The 20,827-nt window shown below is 40.3% G+C and overlaps 3 protein-coding genes across 3 annotated transcripts; 2 read left to right on the top strand and 1 right to left on the bottom strand.

The window, feature by feature from the left end:
• Window positions 1-191: 191 nt before the first annotated feature.
• LOC133528340 (putative phospholipase B-like 2) lies at window positions 192-12,644 on the top strand. The gene is made up of 13 exons (XM_061865697.1): window positions 192-657; window positions 1,897-2,025; window positions 2,563-2,677; window positions 3,845-3,939; window positions 4,843-5,019; window positions 5,701-5,821; window positions 6,938-7,042; window positions 7,360-7,466; window positions 7,764-7,880; window positions 8,536-8,695; window positions 9,160-9,307; window positions 10,727-10,871; window positions 11,362-12,644. The coding sequence occupies exons 1-13, from the start codon at window positions 476-478 to the stop codon at window positions 11,456-11,458; spliced, it is 1,698 nt and encodes a 565-aa protein (XP_061721681.1). The 5' UTR covers window positions 192-475; the 3' UTR covers window positions 11,459-12,644.
• A 1,699-nt stretch (window positions 12,645-14,343) lies between these two features.
• LOC133528339 (AP-2 complex subunit sigma) lies at window positions 14,344-16,717 on the bottom strand. Its single transcript, XM_061865696.1, has 4 exons — window positions 16,577-16,717; window positions 16,346-16,495; window positions 15,956-16,129; window positions 14,344-15,560 (listed from the first exon to the last, which is right to left on the bottom strand). The coding sequence occupies exons 1-4, from the start codon at window positions 16,577-16,579 to the stop codon at window positions 15,459-15,461; spliced, it is 429 nt and encodes a 142-aa protein (XP_061721680.1). The 5' UTR covers window positions 16,580-16,717; the 3' UTR covers window positions 14,344-15,458.
• Window positions 16,718-16,858: 141 nt separating this feature from the next.
• Window positions 16,859-20,718, top strand: LOC133528338 (hippocampus abundant transcript 1 protein). The gene has a single exon (XM_061865695.1). The coding sequence runs from the start codon at window positions 17,229-17,231 to the stop codon at window positions 18,666-18,668; it is 1,440 nt and encodes a 479-aa protein (XP_061721679.1). The 5' UTR covers window positions 16,859-17,228; the 3' UTR covers window positions 18,669-20,718.
• The last annotated feature ends 109 nt before the right edge of the window (window positions 20,719-20,827 follow it).

Below are 20,827 nucleotides of genomic sequence, written 5' to 3'. Positions count from 1 at the left end.
ACAAATTCTTTCGTGGGAAATCAGGGTGGCGCCAAAGTCATGCACGGAGCGATTCGTGAAAGTAGGTAGGCAAGATTCATATCCAATCCCATTATAGACGTTAGTAAACCACATCTAGGAGAGCACATCTTGATCGAGTCACGAGTGCAATGGTGCATTATGTTTTTTTTTACCAGGTGTCTATCTTACAAAGAGCAAAGTAAACTTGAGTTCAAGAGTAAAGAAACTGTTGACAGTGTGAATCAAAGTGTGAATACATCTAATTTGCATCTAATACGACCCAATGCCATAAAAAGTACCTATTTGGGATGGCAGCACTGACAAGAAGTCACATTGAAGTCTATTGAAAGACGTCAACTTTAAAAAGCTTGTTTACCAGATTTCTAAATTATATCAATTAATTTTCATAAATACTTACTAGTTTGATTTTTATTTTTTAATTAGGTAAAATGTACACTTCGGAAGGTTTAAGAAGATGAGTATTTATTTGCTGTTATATTTAGTGTTGGTGTTTGTGAATTTGGTGGGGGGTAGGTATGGGTTCATAACACTGCGAGGGGCTGAGAGGATGGTGATGAAGCAGACGGAGAACATGTTCGACATCCCGGATGACCACGTGGCGAGAGCTTCCTACAAAAACGAGATCTTTCAAAATGGGTATGGCTTTTATTAATATCCTAGTTGCACATTAGATCTGTTGTCTGAAAACGACATACAAGTAAGTAGGGAAGTGAAAAACAGTTAAAAGCTAGGCGGGCGGCGGTAACAAGTCGTTTATTGTGAATTTATCTACCTACTCGTGACCTAAGTATGGTCCTTACGAGGATGTTAGGGCTCCATAATAAAACTTTTTAACAAAAAATAAAACCGACTTCAAAAATTACCAAAAGCGCCATATTGCATGTACCTATAACATTTGAAGAATTCCCTCGATTTCTCCAAGATCCCATCATCAGACCCCGACTTGGTGCCAACGGGACCATCTCGGAGTTATACCCGTTCGTATAAAAAAAAATTTGAAAATCGGTTCACGAGTAACATACATACAAAAAAAACAGTCGAATTGAGGACCTCCTCCTTTTTTGAAGTCGGTTAAAAAGTATGATGTAAGGGTCCGGGACCGGGGGAATCCAGATTACAAGTATGTTCTGTATATTAGAAGCTTCTCTACCTTGATGAAATGAAGTGCGGTCACGGTGAAAAGGCCTCTAAACTATAATGTATGTATGTATATACTTTATTGTACATAGAAATAAAGCCGCAATAACCTCGTAAGGCCGTGCAAAATGTTCCCTTTTTTAATTTGAACCATATTGTATAGTACATTGGGGTGAATTTCGTTTGTTAGATAAAGCAATGAAACAAAAGAAATGCTAATTTATTTGGGTTCTAATTATATAGGTATAGTCACGTCTGAAAATATCGATACGAAAAATGTGCCAAAAATATGAATAAGTTTTCTTCCAAGCGGATGTTACGTAAGCATTTGCTAAAAGCAAGAGCTCGAATAATATCCATTATTATTATATTTATACTATGTATTCTATAAATATTTATGTGGTAGTTTATTGTTATTAATTATTTATGTAGTTTATAAGTATAGTTTGCTTTTTTTATCCATTCAAAATTTTTTTTACTCTGCACCAAGATCTAGGTATCTCTGTTTGGCCCTATGCTTGACTGGTAGAGAATGCCATTTGGCATTCAGTCCGCAATTTGTACATTGTTTTATATATTTTGTGCAATAAAGTTTAAATAAATAAATATCTGGACAATAAATAGGTGTATACATATTTTTGGCACTTTTTTCGCATCGATATTTTCAGACGTGACCATACATGTATTCTAAAGTCCCGTGGGGACATCTGCCCCTGATGTTACTCCCGCGGCTTTCAGCTGGGCGTACCTAGAAGTGAGCACACAGGCCGAGTTCGCAGACTCGCAGCAGGCGCACGCGGCCGGGTACCTGGAGGGCTATCTCTCGCGGGACCTCATCTGGATGCACTGGTGCAACGTACTGCAAGGGTATGTTGCGCCCACTCATCATCATCCTCCTAGAGTTTGTTCCGTAGGTACTGTGACCGCCCGCGTAGCCGAAGTGCCGATCGTTCACGCTCCGTGGCGAACGAAACCCATTACGCAACTATCACAGTCGCACTAATAGAGAAGTGAGAGAGACGGAGCGTTAACGATTGTAACGTTGGCTACGCGGCCTGGCCCGCTTGCCTATTTTGTCTCTATTTCCACTTCGCTCTATCCTGGACATCGTTTTCGTGTGTCGATGACATTGCGCCCCCGCTGCGTTGGTTTGCCCTTCCTGTTCGAGGTCCTTTTGCACATGAAGCTTAAGGACCCTTTTCTGGTGTGAAAGGCACGTATAAGAGCCCGCTACACAATATAGCCTGGGACTGTGTGAGTCATAAATTAAGAACAAGTCTCCGAGAGTCTCAATAACCTTTTCGGAGCCGTCAATCAGACGCCATATCACCGACGTTAAAACTGAAGACGAACAGACAAAGTAGCGAGCAGAATCTATAAGAATGAAATACTTATTTTTCGCAGATTTTGCATTGGCAAGGAAGACGTGTGCCAAATGGTGGACGATTTCGTGGACGCCAACCAGGACTACGTGCTCACGGAGGCAGTAAGGCATCAGAACGAAACCTACTGGTATCAGGTACACACCAGGTAACAAGAACCGATCAAATTGGAGGGCATAGAATGCTCCGAGGTGATCGTAAGTAGCTACTACTAGCTACTTACGTGTTTATTGTAATTATTATGTAAATGCAATAAGCAATGAATACGGTCACAAGATGTTACCGGTTTTATCAACAGTCTTGAATATGCCTCGATGTAGATAGAGCTCTTGAGAATTCGCTCGAATATGCAAGATCCCGTAAAATGGTCCTTTGCTCCCCACGGGGTAACTATGTTCCAATTCAGTAAAATGACTTAACGTGTTTTATATTCAAATATAATATTTCTATGTTATTATTTATATACTTATATAAACGAATACAAATGCAAATATTTATTAATAACCCCAATGTTACCTTGCAAAACGAATTATACATACCTACATTTTAAGTATTATTATTATTAGTTAGTTAAATGAATAATTTTAAATTTGCAGGGTTCATACTTCATAGCTGTGCGATATCCAAATGTAACATCTAATGCACTTACCTATGAAAGCAATAAATGATTACTGATTACATTGTATAACTATAACTAATAATTGTTATATACTATAAAATTTATCATTCAATTTGCTCATCTGACATTTTATGTACTTAAAAATATAGAATTGATCCTATGTTACATTGTCAATAGGGATTTATGATTTAACGAATGTTCATAGCTTCAAACAGAAGATACCAGGTTCCACTCCTGGCAGGATCGCCATGTGGTGCAAGAAGTTGGAGGAGCAATTAAACAAGTGAATGCTGATTAAAGACTTAAGTTTTATTCAATAAACATGTAATTTATAGCTACAAAAACAGCAACGTTGCATTATTACTTACTATGAACTAACTCCTTACGAATACATATTTTTAATTGCTACGTTAGTCAAAATACATGTTAGATAAGATGTTTTGTTTAATGTCAATTCGTCTGAATATTTATAGTGGAGCAAATATTGGAGCAAAATAGGACCATATTACGGTAGAGGAGCAGATAACGAAATTTCGATTATCGATTTTCGCGGCACGCCCTCAATTATTTACTGTAAACGTCACGATGACTTGAAATTGGACTAAGAATTCCTATTCCATACTCTATCTAATATTCTCATGAGATTGACAAATTCTTTCAGTAAAGTAGCACTCGTCGTCGACAGGTGTGGCTGTTCTACCACCAGCTGGAGGGGCTCGCGTGGGGGTACAGGAACGCTACAACGGACCCGGACAAGCTCCTCACCTTTCGGGACATCTTGTAAGATCGCATATAACACGTACAGTAGATTCCGCGTATATGTAATGACATCGAAGGGAAGTGAAAGTGACCAATACATCATACTAATATATAGACCATAGTTGATCAATTTCTTATTATGTTAAGTTTTCCAAATTACTCTCAAATTCATGCGAGAGATGACTTTTATTCACCTTGTGCTGATTTTCAATTTGTTGTTGAGGATCAAAACTAAAACAAGTTACACCCACGCACGCACCAATATCATACGTCCTCGCAGGGAGCCGTGGGGACGGCCACGAAAACCAGTGAATGTGCACTAAAATAGGATAAATTAGAGGTCATTTGGTAAGCGATTTGTCACTATATGCGAAGTCATCTTATCCGATTTTGTTACAACGAATTTTATATAAAAACCAAACTTCGTACAGTAAATTAGGTCTTAGTAAGCGGTTGGTCATGGTACAAATTTAATACTAAAGGCAAAATTTACGCCTCCGGCAGGATTTGAAACCGCGACACATAATTAAAACGTTTAGAACGTTGGAATTAAATATTTTTATTTATCTGAGTTATACTCCTACTCATTCTTTGTAGCTATGATTTGGTTTGATTGCTCTAACTTATATAGTTCAGGAGAAAAACGACTTTGAAAAAAGTGTCCATAAATGACGTTTTGAACATTATTTCGGCGACGGTTCAAGATAGGGGGCTGAAAGTTCAAGTGTTTCTATATTATAAGATAGCCAACGAATGACATTATAAAAATCCGATATTCGTCACAGGGGGCACTTCTCCTTCCTTAGCCTGCTAGACCCTTTCCATCTACAATATTTTGCATAGCACTATTCTATCCTATCTTAGTATTCCTGTTTGCCATATGTATATTTATATTGTTTTTTTATTATGTATTCTTGTGTTTAGTTGGATGAACATGGTGGGCGACCTGGACGACCTGGCATTCTCCATGATCCTCCGCTCCAACCACTCGAAGCGGGACATCGACCCCGACCCCACGGCGCGCCTCGACCGCTGCACGGGCCTCGTCAAGCTGCTGCCGGACCTGTCCAATCTCTACACGTCACAGACCACCTGGAACTCGTGAGATATCCTCCTCCAGTAACCACTCGAGATAGGCGCTCGACCCCGATCTCGTGACTTCGAGCGCTGCACGGGCCTCGTCAAGCTGCTGCCGGACCTGTCCAATCTCTACACGTCACAGCTAGACCATCTGGAACTCGTGAGATATCCTCCTCCAGTAACCACTCCAGATAGGCCCTCGACCCCGATCTCGTGACGTCGAGCGCTGCACGGGCCTCGTCAAGCTGCTGCCCGACCCGTCCAATCTCTACACGTCGCAGACCACCTGGATCACGTGAGAAATCCTCCTCCAACCACTCGAGACGGGCCCTCGACCCCGACCCCGTGGCTTCGACCGCTGCACGGGGCTCGTCAACCTGCTGCCCGAGCTGTCCAATCTACACTTCACACTGGAACACGTTATGAATTGCCTCGAAAATTACAAAATTACCACTCGAAAATTTTCGTTAACGCAGATATATACCTAAGGCATTATCTCATATCCTATGCAGCACTTGATAAACCCCCTTACGGGACTGTAAAATTGGATGAGCACATTATGAATAATTTCCTTTATACGCTGCGGCTGGGTGTACATTGCAAAGTAAAATGCGTAATTATAACAAACCAAACCAAATACTATAATCTGGCTTAATTAAGTTACGAACGAAATGTTTTCTCATCCTTTAAGTCTTGCTTCAGTTACAATTCAATGCTTCGGATACAGAAGATGTACGTGCTCAACTACCGAGTCTCGAGATGCAGCACGGAACGGATCCCCGGCTACAAGATGTCTTTCTCCTCCTATCCGGGCCTTGCCACCGTAACTACCTTTCCTTGCCCACTTCTACCTTAAAAATATTTCACTCCGGACCACACATGATTTAATAATATAATATAATAATAATAATAATATTATAGGACATTATTACACAAATTGACTAAGTCCCACAGTAAGCTCCATAAGGCTTGTGTTGAGGGTACTTAGACAACGATATATATAATATAAATATATAATATAAATATTTATAAATACTTAAATACATAGAAAACACCCATGACTCAGGAACAAATATCCATGCTCATCACACGAATAAATGCCCTTACCAGGATTTGAACCCGGGACCATCAGCTTCGTAGGCAGGGTCACTACCCACTAGGCCAAACCGGTCGTCAATGATGTGCATAAAAATCTTTAATAAACTTCCGCAGTCAATAAAAGAAATAGAAAATCCAAAATTATTCAATAAAGCACTTAATATACATCTAAAAGACAAATCTTTCTATACGCTGCAGGAGTTTTTTGATAATGGAACGTTAAATTAATACCTATGCTAAGAGTAGGTAACTTAGCTCTTAAGTACTGCCTGTGATCTCAAATATTAGTCTGTAAATCTTTGTACTACCTAGTTTGTTATTTAGTTATAAGACTGCTGCGCCCTTGCAGGATACATATTATGTAATTTTGTGTACTTATACTTACCTAATATGATTGCAATAAATGCCTTGTCTTGTGAGATAATCTATTTTGTAGATGATCGCTAATATAGCTCTGTACAGTATGCGGTAATTCTGGTTGGTAAAAGTTGAAGTTTGACAATTCAGTTATCAGATATATGGCGCAGTAGGTACAGCGGCATTTATTTCAGCGGTCAAACTAGGGGGCACGATTTTTTTAAAGACTACTTCTCTTCTACAGTCAGTAACGCTTTAGTTAGGACATTTTTGTGACTCAACTTTATAAACCACTGAAAACCAACGTAGGTTCGCTCGGATGTATTTTGCAGTTTTACTGACACGAGTTGTATTGTTGGCGTTCTCTTCTTTAATGTAGTTTAAGTTCCTCTTAATATAGAAGGGGGGAACGTTGATTCGCATATTTGCTGTACCTAACAGACGTTGTAGAGTCATTTCGTAAAATTTAACTAGTTCTTGTCAGTCCTTAGATGACTTCTACATCATCTCTTCGGGGCTGGTGCCGGCGGAGACGACCATCGGGAACAGCCGGCGCGCGCTCTTCGACCTCATCCAGCCGCTTGGGAAGGTCGGTCTGCCTTCCGCCGTGTGACCCATGACTGTTGAAGTCCTTAGACGACTTCTACATTATCTCGTCGGGGCTGGTGCCGGCGGAGACGGCTGGTGACGGCGGAGACGACCATCGGGCGCGCCTTTCTCCCTCATCAAGACGGTTTGCAAGGTCAATCTTCTTTCCGTCTACCTCATTCACGAATGCAAAATGTAGCCCACGATTTTTTTCTTCCAGTAGATATAATTAGCTGATCTTTTGTATATGACAGTGAGCGAGCTGAGCACTCGGACATCTCTCATCTATCAGTTTTCTGATGTAATGACTGAATTTAGATCCTGGAGTTCGTGCGTTCGATGGTGGCTAACCGCTTGGCGCGTGACGGACGCGAGTGGGTGAAAATCTTCAGCCAACGCAACAGCGGCACCTACAACAACCAGTGGTACCTTCTCTGTATTGTTTGTTTCACTGACAGGTACTACCTCTCTGTCTTCGGGATATGATGTGTCCCTAGCTATCATCACCTAACATCAGTGATGAGAACAATTCGAATGAAGCTCTGACATAATAATTGTTTTATTTTTATTTTTCGAGTTTTATCTCTAATTGCCCTCAACCTAGGCCGCTACTAGTTCAAATTCCACACTTCGAAAAACTTTTACATATCTAAGACGTTTTCGCAGGCGTGGTCAAGTCTGATTGATAAGGGACATATGAACAAGCTTTATTGGTGTAACAGGTACATAGTGGATTACAACAAGTTCAAGCCGTCGGAGAGGGGGTGCCCGGGGCGTGTCAGTCCCGGCCTGCTGTGGGTGGTGGAGCAGCTGCCCGGGGCCATCGAAGCGGCCGACTTGTAAGATATCAAGTGATATTGGGACGTGGTACACGCGAAGGCGGTTTTTACATCTGTACGTCGCTCCAATGAGCGAGGGAAACGGGGAGGACCAGAGGAGATTTTTTTTGCTTCCGAAAAAAAACGCAACCTGATTGTCTGTAACTTCCTGTCAGTTATTGCCCTGGAACTGACGAAATCCCATAGACTTCTGTGGTTCGGTCACTAAAAAATAAGAATGAGTGTGCTTCTAAAAGTCTGTTGACATGAAATCCCTGCATCCCAATTACTTCCTTTCTAAAAGGCCAATGTACAGATATGTATTACGACGGGATAAGACTTTGAGGACTTAAGCTTTTGTGTGAATATAACTTACAATTAGTCAAACATGAAAATGTTTTAGATGTTTAAAGTAGGTGCCCCGGTTGGGTCACCCCAATACTCTAAAGCGAGGCTTAGACTAGCAAGAACTTGCAAGCGATTTACGTTACATTGCCGACTACTAGGTAAGGTAAACTGCATTCAATAATTTGATCAGATATCGCAATGTAATGAAAATCGCATGCAAGTTCTTGCTAGTTAAAACCTCGCTTTAGGCAACGACGTACTTCGCATATACATTAGACGCCGCATGATTTTGTCATGTCAGATTCTTTTGAAACCATATCTTCTGCAGAACGCAAAGGCTGGTGAAGACCTCTTACTTCGCGTCTTACAACATGGCGCACTTCCGGCGGATCTTCGAGCTTGGCGGCGGGTTCGAGCGCATACAGACGTACGGCGACTGGTTCGGACAGGAGTCACACCCGAGAGCGAAGATGCTTAAAAGACTGCAGGTAACAACATCTTCCCTACTAGCAGAGCCCCGAGTTAAGGAATAAAGTATGGAATCTCCATGTACCAAAAAGTGTCATCAAAAAACCTGAAATCGGTGGCGCTACAATACCTAGAATACTTGAACAAAAAAATCAAATCATAGACAGCGCACTTCACTCCGTCAATAAAGCATAGGTTTTATTCTTAGCTACGCTAGCGCTATTCTGGAGAGATTTGGAACTATTATTTATAGCTGACAGCTGGACACTTGCAACAGTTCTACCATGAGACATTTCACTCCTTTTAATTTCACCCTTCATAGACTAGTCTCGACAACATAGGCCTGATGTCACTTTCCTCAAGAGTCTGCGGTCTTGCTTCGAAATTGCTTGAACTTGACATAACGGTGTCCCATTCAGGATGACTCCGTACATATTTTACACAGAGGTACAACAAGGTCATAAACCTCCCCGCTCTGTCACAGGCTGGTATCCACAACATGCGCGACATGTTCCACGCGATGCGCAACAACGACTACAAGCACGACCCCCTCGCGCGCTGCCCGCAGTGCAGCCCGCCGTACAGCGCGTGCAACGCCGTCGCGGCTAGGAACGACCTAAACCCTGCCAATGGTTAGCAGTAGCAGTTCTAAAGTAGAACTAAACTAAATAGCCAACTATACCCGCGTCATCCGACTCTACCTACTTTACTCCTAATAATCACATCTACCTACTTTTGAAAGTAGAAGGTAGACCAGTTATAGGTATCGCCAGGAGAGTTAAAGTCACGAACACAATAAAAATAAGTTTTTGACAAAAATTTCATTTTCAGTACAAGCTTTTATCGCTGACTATACTTTTATTTCCACAAGCAACTAATATAATCATTCAGACAATTCTAAAAACCCCAAACACAATTAGATTGCGTTGTTTTATCACAGAGTTCCGATGGCCAATTGGCCACCTCCTGCCTCCATCATCAGATCAGCTCGGTGGTACTACTATAATATTGGATAGTCACCTGAGTTACATATTATGTATGCAAATTTTCAGCTTCATCGGAAACCAGGAAGTGGGACTAATTGAACTTGCAAGATTTGACCCTAAGTATAAACATACATAGTTACATTGCAAGTTAAATAAAAACTTATAAAATTACTAGTGTAATTTTTTCGTACCGATAGCAAGTTGAACGCCAACTGCACAATGAACTAAAACGTTTATTCAAGGTTATTTTTAATTTTTAGTTTAGGTAATATCCAGGGCTCGAACAAATCATGCCGATGACATCAAGCCACTCACTGATTTCAAATAGTATTTTTATTTTTCATGGGTGTTTCTGAGAGCGTTTCAACCGCTGACAGTTTACAGTTCCTGTTTATGTTGAAGTTCCCCAAGATTGGTATACCATTTTTGGTTATGGTAAACTATAGTACCTTTCTTATAAAATAAACAAAACTGACCCACCGATCTTCTAGAACTTCAACATAAATGTGGGCAGGGGACTGTCAGCGGTTGAAACGCAGTGAGAAACGCCCATGGAGTGAGCACTCTAAGTTTGGGTATACCTCTATGCTTACAGTAACAAGTTTCGTGAGATTATTTTATTCAAGACATCACCCTGTCACCTAAATTCCATGGAATTATTTACGATTATTTTGTTAGTTAGTGCGACATGTTACACGGTGGTTTAAATACAAACATCACCTGTGTACAAAATTACTTCACTTTTGCATCATCCGCATGATTTGTTCGAGCCCTGGTAATATCGTGCGCTTAAGTCACATTCACTCATTCGTTCAATATTGTTTTTGCGATTAGTACTCTGTGTAGATGTGTGTGTAACCTCACCACCTCAACACCTATAGATCACGTATACGTTATCAGAAGTCAACACCAACGACACTTCCATGTAAAATCTCTGTAGCAGAATACCGGATAGGAGAGAGAGAGATAGCTGCAGATAGGAGAAAACATTGATTCTAAATATACCTAGGTATCTTAAAAACAGAACACGACGAAGCCTTAATTCTCTAATTGCAATGTTGACAGGCACATACCCATTCCAAGCGTTAGGCCACCGCTGCCACGGCGCCATCGACGCCAAGGTGACGAGCGCGCGGCTGCGCCCCTCGTACGAGTTCGTCGCCGTGTCCAGCCCGCCGTATAACGAAGCGCGCGGCATCCCGCCGTTCAAGTGAGTGTAGTACAGGTCGTTTCACGAAAGCTGGCGCGAATGAAACTTTCATTGTATGAGTGACACATGTATTTAGGCATAGGTATGCAGTCAGAGCCGCCATTTTATCGGTTAATGTGATACACACATAGATATTTTCATTGACTCATTCGTTCCATTCGTGCCAGCTCTTGTGAATTAACCTGTACGTAGTACTGTACCAGGGGCCTACTTTAACGGCATTTAAGGCGCCTTTTGTACATTTTTGGCAGAGCAAACACCTCTGTACTGTATGTCTGCCCGGTTGTTCCCCTCTACAGGTTGCTCAACCGATTCTCGTGAAGTTTGGTTGGATATTGTACGGTTTTTTGACTCAGTTTGGGATGATTGACTAAATGGCGGAACCGTACATTTATTCAGTCTTCAGCTATACCAAGACCGACTGGCAAGGTCACATAACCACTAGTTGTAAATATTTATTCGTGCAATAAAATATATCTTCACTTTGCAGATGGAGCGAGTTTGACTTGGGCAAGAATGTGTCCCACATCGGTCACCCAGATAAGTGGGTCTTCCCGCCGGTCAGGCACGGCTGGGAGTGGCGATGAGCTCCTCGCACAGCACAACTAGCACAAGGCTACATGGACTGTACCTAAGAGTTTCTACGTTCAGAGCGTTGTTTAGCGAGTATACCTCGTTTCGACACGAGCTTACCCGCGCGCTGCATTTCGCGTATCGGCGGTTTCAGACTAGCATTTTTTCTGCGCGTGTACACAGTCGTTCGTTTTGGCGTTAAGTGCTTACACTCGCGCTATATTTCGCTACATTTGGTGTCCAAAAACGAGGTTATAGGAGCGTATTAAACGCTAGCCTGAACCGCCCTAAAGGTGTTGAAAGGATAGTTGAGGTGAATAATTATGATTACACACACCTACATAATACTAATACCCTTTCAAAAAAGATTATGCAGAACTAATGAGTGAATGGAATGTGATTCAAGTCAACGATATTTTAAACTAAATTTGATAATCTTTGAAGATTTTTTTCGTTTACTTTCAATATTGATATAAAAATACTAATTTCAAAATTCCGCTGCCGTTACATGACATTGTTGTGTGCGTGACCTTAACTCTGGGGCCGATACCTATGTACACTTCAGAGAACCTATTTGCTACCATCAGGAGAAGGATCACTAAAGATGCACGGTTAACTTACCGTTCGAAAACGTTATTGCAATGAAATAAGTATGAACTATTATATGTAGTTATAATAATTAGTACCAGTTAGCGTTGCTCATACTATTTTTCGCTAACCCGCTCCGTGCACCCGCTTATGTCGGCGAAGGGCATAAATATACGATATCTGCATATTGTACCATATACTTAAGGTCCGACCGAGAACGCTTTTTTTGTCTCGACCGAGACCGAGACCGAGATTCAATGGGATTCTCGGCAGAGACCGAGACCGAGAATTTATAAAATAGAAAAAAAGACGAATTTTGCACTAAAAATGTTTTTTTAATCGAAATTCGACGATTTATCTGAAAAAAGTTATCATAATCAATTCGTAGCGCTATAAATAGTATTTTTAGGGTTCCGTAGCCAAAATGGAACCCTTATAGTTTCGTCATGTCCTTGTGTCTGTCGTCTGTGCGTATGTAACAGCCATTTTATTCAAAAACTATACGATATATTTTATAACCAAATTTGGAACGTACGTGTAGATGTATTATGTAAGTCGCTTCATAGTTAAGAAAAAAATATATAAAATATATTTTCAAATATATACTCTATTATAATTAATTAATTACGGTTTATTCGGGGATATATTACGCGTTCTTTACATGACCTTTCAGTGACAGTACTCTCTTAGTGTTGCCACTGTAAAATACTGTGACAGGTTATTACATACTGCATATAGTAAACGTAACTGAAAGTTTAAACAAAGATGAGGCTCATCATTAGATAGGTCTTTAAAATACATAAAGGTTGCTAAAAACGTTTTTTACAAGTACTTTAGGAAATAATTACTCCAAAAAAAAAAAGTGTGTTCCCCTCTAACTTTTAAACCGGGAGAGCAAAACCATTTAAAAATATCTCAATCATAAAGCTTAATAAGCAAATATTTTTTCAGGAAAATTATTTTGAATCTTCTTCTTCCTCGCGTTGTCCCGGCATTTTGCCACGGCTCATGGGAGCCTGGGGTCCGCTTGACAACTAATCCCAAGATTTGGCGTAGGCACTAATTTTTACGAAAGCGACTGCCATCTGCCCTTCCAACCCAGAGGGTAAACTAGGCCTTTTTTGGATTAGTCCGGTTTCCTCACGATGTTTTCCTTCACCGAAAAGCGACTGGTAAATATCAAATGATATTTCTTACATAAGTTCCGAAAAACTCATTGGTACGTGCCGGGGTTTGAACCCGCGACCTCCGGATTGCAAGTCGCACGCTCTTACCGCTAGGCCACCAGCGCAGGAAAATTATTTTGAATATGGTCGGTTAACCCATTTAAAAGTTATAAAAAAACTGATCTTATTAAAACCACGAAGGTGCCACTAACATACGCTCTTTTGCTTGTACGGCTTTTTTGTATTGTGTGAAGGTACGGAACCTTCAATTATGCTTGGTCCGACACGCACTCGGCCGGTTTTTTTCAGTACGGATGTGCACAAAAAGAGGTACAATAACACATAAAAAAAGAGTTCTATATTGTAACCCAAAATCTCCGCCACAGGTGTCGTTTTTTACTTATCTACTGCTTTGCTTTTTCCCGTTAACACAAATATATTTAGTATCAAAATGGCCAGTGTCATCTTCCACTCACGACAAGTTAATCTAAGTTACATCCCGATAACAATATACACTCATTTATTCATCAATAACAACAACCACAAAACGAAAAGACCCAAATGAATCCCGATCCCGACATTTAGTATTTGATAAGTAATTGGCTTAAAACGTGGGTACGAAACCAATCAAAATCACGAAAAACGTCACACCAACCGGGCGATGCAACTAACAGGTGGCTTAGACCCCGGCCCGGCGCTCGTGCGCGGAAAATTCTAATTCACCAATGATAACTTATTGCCTAGTCTTGGTCTCTCTCTATTTTGGCCGAGAGCCGAGACCGAGATCTCGGCTCGATTTTTGGCCGAGAATGCCGAGACCGAGATCTCGGTCGGACCTTACATATACTTATTACTTTGAGTCTCTTTTGTTTGCTAATAGTAAGTTTTAGACTAAACAAAGAAGATACAACACGAACATTAAGACAAATATGATGCAGCATAGATTTCAGAAAATTATCTACCATAATATATAGATTTTTAGGGTTCCGTAGCCAAATGGCAAAAAACGGAACCCTTATAGATTCGTCATGTCCGTCTGTGTGTCCGATTATTTTCAAGTATATCTAATTAAGTGCAAATCACGTTATATTCATTATAAACTAAAGTGCACTAATGTAAATAAGAATATTGAGAAATAAAATTCGTTCTGTCATAAATGTGATTTAATTTTACTCTTTCATAATCATGATATTTCTCTAGGGAAACATACAACACTTATTAATACAATCTTTTATATACAAATACACTTTATAGTGAAATGTGTTACTTAACACAGTGCTAAGATATTTATTCCATAATGTCTTCATATATGCTCAGATATAGTTATTTTAACTTTCTTTTTCATAATAAACTTATCAACCGTTACTATGAAAAAAAGTGTTTTTTAAATTATTGCCAAGTTTTAAATCCTCACCAATTCATTACTATAAGCTACTACAGAGCCCTACATATATTTCATACAAAACCTTAAGAAATGGAATGAGTATTAAAAATAAATAAATAAATCTATTTAAATACTCATACTTATACACTTCAACACAAGCTAATTTTCTAATATACACCTAGTGTAATATTACAGATCATATATTTCATTTATTTATACACAATAAGACCCAACTTATAGTAAATGTACGATGTACCTACTGCTGGTGGTAAAGAAGGGAATGCTAACTGTCTGAATAATTCTGTTTCTTCCATTAAACAAAGAAGATTTAGAAAATAAATGATTAATAGTGATAATAAGAAATTACTTCGTAACATTAACAAGTATTTACTACAAAAGTAATACTGTTCCCTTCTGGGGCTGCGAGACTTGTGCCATGTAGTATACAAATTATTGCAGTATCAATGTTAGCTACCTCCGCACCTTTATTACAAACAGTGAATGGCTAAACAGGTATGTAAAGTTCCAATCTCTGTTTTTAAATTCTACATACTAAAATGATAGTTCAATTAACTCTAACCATCCCTTTTTTTTCCCAATTTTGGACTGAAATGCAAGATTGGTTTCTTAAGTTTGTGCAGTAAAATTGTTATTTTAGTATCTGGATTTTAATAACAGAGTTTCAATGTTGGACAAAGTTCAAGTACATTCGTTTATTTCTAAAACATAATGGAAAATTCTTGTTCATGTTTCACTGATAAAACTCTACATTCTTTGGGTTTACTGTCCAATCTTGAGACTGTTGCCTATTTAGGTTTCAAGTTTGGCTACTACCTGAATGTCTGGAGGCTGCACTTGCGTGGGAGATGTAGACAGTTATTCGAGGGAATTGAGCATGAGCAGCTGCTTGAGGACCTTGGTTTGTGAGGTTTCCCGGATCTCACCCGCCAGGAACATCTCATCAACTACTGTGTACACCTGCAATTATAGATAAGTTTAATAATAAAAAACAGGATGATTAATGTTTTTAAGGTATATGAAATGTTTGTGATTTGCTTTATAAAAGAAAAACCAAAATAAAAATTATTTTACATCTTCAATCTGCATTGAGCTAGTCTGTGGAAGAGGGGAGGCTTGTGTGTGTGAAAAATGGTACTGTTATATAATGGATAATGTAAAATAACAAATATTTCAACCTTAAAACTAACATACAGATAACAACAATACAGCAAAATATAACAACTCCATTTGTAGGCCAAATTAAAGTCAGCTTTATAAATAGTTAGTCATCTACAATTGTTAGTCATAAACATTAGTTCGAACTAAAATCCTGCATGTGCAAATGATTACATATTAAGAAATAGAGTATTTACCTTGTAAAAGTTAAAGACAAGGTCCAGCTCGCAGACATTGTGGAAGTACTCGTTGAGGACCTCCACAAAGTTGTGGATGGCCTCCAGGTAGCACAGGTTGTTGTCGTTTACGTCCACGCAGATGCAGAAGTACAGCCCCGCGTACCGCCGGTACACTATCTTGAAGTTTCGGAACTGCAACACATTGCTCAATCCTTTATGCGTCATTCATCCTACTGATGAAAATACATTTGAATATAATAAAAACATCGTAAAGCAGTTTGGGAATTAGCTGAAATCACTCTTTGTGCTATTATAAAAAGGCATATTATAAACTACCTGTTCAAGAAATGACGTGTAAGACTTTACTACCGTTCCGCGGTTTTTTTCAGGAGGAAGAGAAATGCTTACCTCAACAAAGTTGGTGTGCTTCGCGTCCCTGACTGTGACTACGGCGTGTACTTCTTCAATAAGCTTCTGCTTTTCATCATCGTCGAAATTCATGTACCACTTCGCAAGACGCGTCTTACCCGCACGGTTTTGAATTAAAATGAAGCGAATCTATGGACAATACAAACAAGTATCAAGTTAATAGTAATTATATCAACCTGAAACAATTAATAAATTGTGAATAATACTTACCATTTTGTCTAACAGAGGTTTTTTTTGGAATACTCTCTCGGTTAACGCCTCTCAATCCTCTCTCCGATTCCAATAAATTTTGTTTTGACAGTTCAAAGTATTGACAAGCAATAAGTAGGCTTTCATTGTTCTCACGAATAACTTAAAATCAATTTCATTAAAGTACTTAATAGACGACCAGACTGATCAGTAGTAAAGTGTAAACGTAGTTTAAAGCTACTGCAGAAGAAAAGTAATTATGGTTTGTTTACATTGTCTATGCCATATTTGGAAAATGTTACCATTGTATAAAAATAACTAAAATGGTAGGAATTTGTGGAGTTTCCTCAGTCATATTGCTTTTATACTAAATTAGTTTCAATGCTAATTAGGCAAAAGAAAACGACGTCTACATTTATATTCACATTTACAAACATTTTCTTACTAGTTTGTTATGATATTTATTTATTTGGGTCTAATATTCGAATTACTTCACAACTTTGTACATCATTTTATTTATATCCTGGCAGCACAAATATCGAGTTGTTTTTCATTCAATTTTCAGTGGAATTTTGACGTCGCTGCTACTGGCTCGTTCTGCATGTAGTGCCTAGATTTTCAAAATGTCTCTAATTAAGTAGTTCTGTAGGGAAACAAACGGATCGATTCTTAAATGACGCCCACGAAAACGACAAAAACCGAAGTAGAAATGGTGATAAGAAACAGAAAAACCGCAATGAAAGACGGGATCATGACAATGTCTGGCATCGGGGAGCCTTCCGTGTTCCACGCACTAGTGGTGATCTTTTTGGAGTTCTTTGCGTGGGGACTGCTCACGATGCCAATCATATCCGTGCTAAACGCCACGTTCCCAGATCACACGTTCCTGATGAACGGACTGATAATGGGCATCAAGGGCATTCTGTCGTTCCTGTCTGCGCCGCTGATCGGCGCGCTGTCAGACGTCTGGGGGCGCAAATTCTTCCTGCTGGTGACGGTGTTCTTCACCTGCGCGCCGATCCCGCTCATGACCATCAACACCTGGTGGTTCTTTGCCATGATTAGCATCAGTGGAGTATTCGCCGTGACGTTTTCGATCGTGTTCGCGTACGTGGCCGATGTGACCACGGAGGCGGAGCGCTCGCGCGCCTACGGGCTAGTCTCTGCTACCTTTGCCGCTAGCATGGTTATCTCGCCCGCGCTCGGCGCCTACCTCATGGACCTCTACGGTGAGGCGCTCGTAGTAGCCGCTGCCACCGCCGTTGCCGTGCTGGACGTATTCTTTATTATGGTGGCCGTGCCAGAAAGCTTGCCGGAGAAAGTCCGACCCAGTGGATGGGGCCCTGCAATCAGCTGGGAGCAAGCTGACCCATTTGCTGCACTAAGGAAAGTGGGAGCTGATCGTACAGTGTTGATGCTGTGTGTGGCTGTGTTCTTGTCCTACCTCCCTGAGGCAGGACAGTATTCATGCATTTTTGTGTACCTTAAACTAGTGATGGGTTTCGGTGTAGTGCAAGTGGCGATTTTCATCGCAATTGTGGGAGTGCTGAGCATTGGAGTGCAAGTGATCCTTGGCTTCCTAATGAGGACTCTAGGACCAAAGCACACCATCATGGTGGGATTGTTGTTTGAGATGCTGCAGCTCATGTGGTACGGGTTCGGGTCCCGCACGTGGATGATGTGGGCGGCGGGCGTACTAGCAGCACTGGGCTCGCTCACCTACCCCGCCATCAGCGCGTACGTGTCCGTGAACTCGCGGCCGGACAGACAAGGTGTCGTGCAGGGTATGGTGACTGGAGTGCGCGGGCTCTGCAATGGCCTCGGGCCCGCGATGTTCGGCGTTATCTTCTACTTGTTCCATGTGGATTTGAACGAAGAGCATGCGACGGATGGCCGGCCGGAACCGGACCGCTACGTCCGCCTGGTACCAGGCCCGCCGTTCGTGCTGGGCGCGCTGCTGGTCATCTGTGCACTGCTAGTGGCCGCGTTCCTGCCCGAGGACAGCGCGGGGTCGGGGCGGCGCTCGCCGGACGCGCGCTTCGAGCTGGAGCGCGGGCGGCGTGTAGCAGGCGCGCTGTCGCCCCTGATGGCGCCGGAGTCGGCGGCGCTCTAGCTGCAAGCCCGCGCCGCCCGCGCAGCGAGCGTTTGAGTCCCGCATTTACAAAGGTACCAAAGTGAGCCCACCGGGCTATCCCCGGTCCTTGAGAGACTTTCCGCTTCTATTGTGGTTTTTAAGCTTTATAACTGTTTTGTAACTTTCGATTTGCCGCAGATGTGTACATATTTTATCTATAAATCACTGAAATAGATGAGGGCGCGTGGGCGCGCCCTCTGGGACTCCTGTTGTTGGGAGCTGTTGGGTTAAAATGTCATTAAACATTCACCCTAAAGAATATTTATATCAATCACCATGCTTTTCTCTAAGCTCCTCATGTTACAATAAATCAAATGAAATGTTGTCACAATCAAATCATTTTAAAAACAACAAAACACTTGTCAATGAGATAGTAATCATTGGACTAATTATTACACAAAGAATGTTTTAATTAAACTGGAATCATATTTATCTTAAGGGTAAATAATAAAGTGCCTTTGATCAAATATAACTCCCGTTTAGTCAACAAAAGTTCTTTATAAATCAGACCAATAAATCTCTTTTTTATTACATAAAAAACTTATCACAACACATATATGTACATGCAAATATTCTACATAAAAATCATATTATTCTATCTTTTTATATGCAATTTCATATGAACTATTTATGAACTTATGCAAATTTAAACAAAATTTAGCTGTAACAGGAATTGTAGAACATAATGTTTCTAGTTCATACATTTGGCTCAGTGACCTCTGGGAATAAGTTCACATGTCACTGCAAAGATGACTAATGTTTGTTTTGCTGTCAAGTTAGTAGAAAAAATCATTAATAGGTATGTTGGAACACCTTAACATATTTGTTCTGTATGTTTCTTTGGTTTTGTTTTATTTTGTATTCCTTGATAAGTTTTGTAGTACTAACAGCAATGGTGTTAATGGTACCATAGGAAATTGCTTATTTTTAGGGTTCCGTAGCCAAATGGCATAAAACGGAACCCTTATAGTTTCGCCATGTCCGTCTGTCTGTCTGTCTGTCTGTCTGTCTGTCTGTCTGTCTGTCTGTCTGTCTGTCTGTCCGAGGCTTTGCTCCGTGGTCGTTAGTGTTAGAAAGCTGAAATTTGGCATGGATATATAAATCAATAAAGCCGACAAAGTCGTACAATAAAATCTAAAATTTTAATTTTTTTTAGGGTACCTCCCCTACACGTAAAGTGGGGGTGAATTTTTTTTTTCGCTTCAACCCTAAAGTGTGGGGTATCGTTGGAAAGGTCTTTCAAAACTAATACGGGTTTTCAAGAAACATTTTTTGATAAAGTGAATATATTCGGAGATAATCGCTCCGAAAGAAAAAAAAAATGTGTCCCCCCCCCTCTAACTTTTGAACCATAGGTCCAAAAAATATGAAAAAAATCGTGGAAGTAGAGCTTAAGAAAGACATTAAATGAAAACTATAGCGGACATGATCAGTTTAGCTGTTTTTGAGTTATCGCAAAAAGTTTTCCCTTCATAGTAAAAAGACTTCTTTAATTAGGTACTGATTATGCAAATTTGCCTATTTGTTTAACTCGGGTGAAAGGTACCATTTACTACACTTTAAGCTCCAGTTTAGCTTATTGTGACGGAAGAGTAACTACGGAACCCTACACTGAGCGTGGCCCGACATGCTCTTGGCCGGTTATTTAATTATGTCTTGCCTTTTCTTGCAATCATCTTAAAATTAATCCATTTAGGCAATAAATTAATAAAACTGTCATAAATCTCATCTGGCAAGAATAAATATTGGAAAAGTTTCAAAAGCTGTAAATACAGTATCCGTGGGTGTTGCGCCGCCATTTCTTCCACGTAACACTTGTCAGAAGGAGTTTTGTAATACTTTACACAACTAGATACACTACTTTACTCTCCTTCTTTAGCATATTGTCAAATTGAAGATCTCAACAGTGTGAAATTTGTAGTAGCAGTGTTTTGTTTATATATTCGTTATTATTATTTGGTATATAATTATAAACAAATTAGTGATTGAGTTTAGAGTAGATTTTTTAATAAGATTATATCCTAGACAACCTAATAGTATTATGATGATGACAATACTTAGGCACCTTGGTAGGGCTGTCGAGCAGGTTGTTAAGGAGTGAGTGAGGTTGGTCATTGGCAGCCAGGGTAGTCAACAAG

The sequence above is a fragment of the Cydia pomonella genome, chromosome 19, assembly GCF_033807575.1.
Source record: "Cydia pomonella isolate Wapato2018A chromosome 19, ilCydPomo1, whole genome shotgun sequence".
NCBI classification, from domain to species: domain Eukaryota; kingdom Metazoa; phylum Arthropoda; class Insecta; order Lepidoptera; family Tortricidae; genus Cydia; species Cydia pomonella.
This window is presented reverse-complemented; position numbering and strand designations above follow the sequence as displayed.

Coding starts and splice junctions, on each gene's coding strand:
- LOC133528338 (XM_061865695.1), top strand. CDS start 17,229: ATGACGCCCACGAAAACGACAAAAACCGAAGTAGAAATGGTGATAAGA.
- LOC133528339 (XM_061865696.1), bottom strand. Junction 16,130..16,345: donor AGCACACCAACTTTGTTGAG/GTAAGCATTTCT, acceptor AATGTGTTGCAG/TTCCGAAACTTCAAGATAGT. Junction 15,561..15,955: donor TTGTCTTTAACTTTTACAAG/GTAAATACTCTA, acceptor CTATAATTGCAG/GTGTACACAGTAGTTGATGA.
- LOC133528340 (XM_061865697.1), top strand. CDS start 476: ATGAGTATTTATTTGCTGTTATATTTAGTGTTGGTGTTTGTGAATTTG. Junction 2,678..3,844: donor ACGAAACCTACTGGTATCAG/GTACACACCAGG, acceptor CGTCGTCGACAG/GTGTGGCTGTTCTACCACCA. Junction 7,881..8,535: donor GCCATCGAAGCGGCCGACTT/GTAAGATATCAA, acceptor TATCTTCTGCAG/AACGCAAAGGCTGGTGAAGA.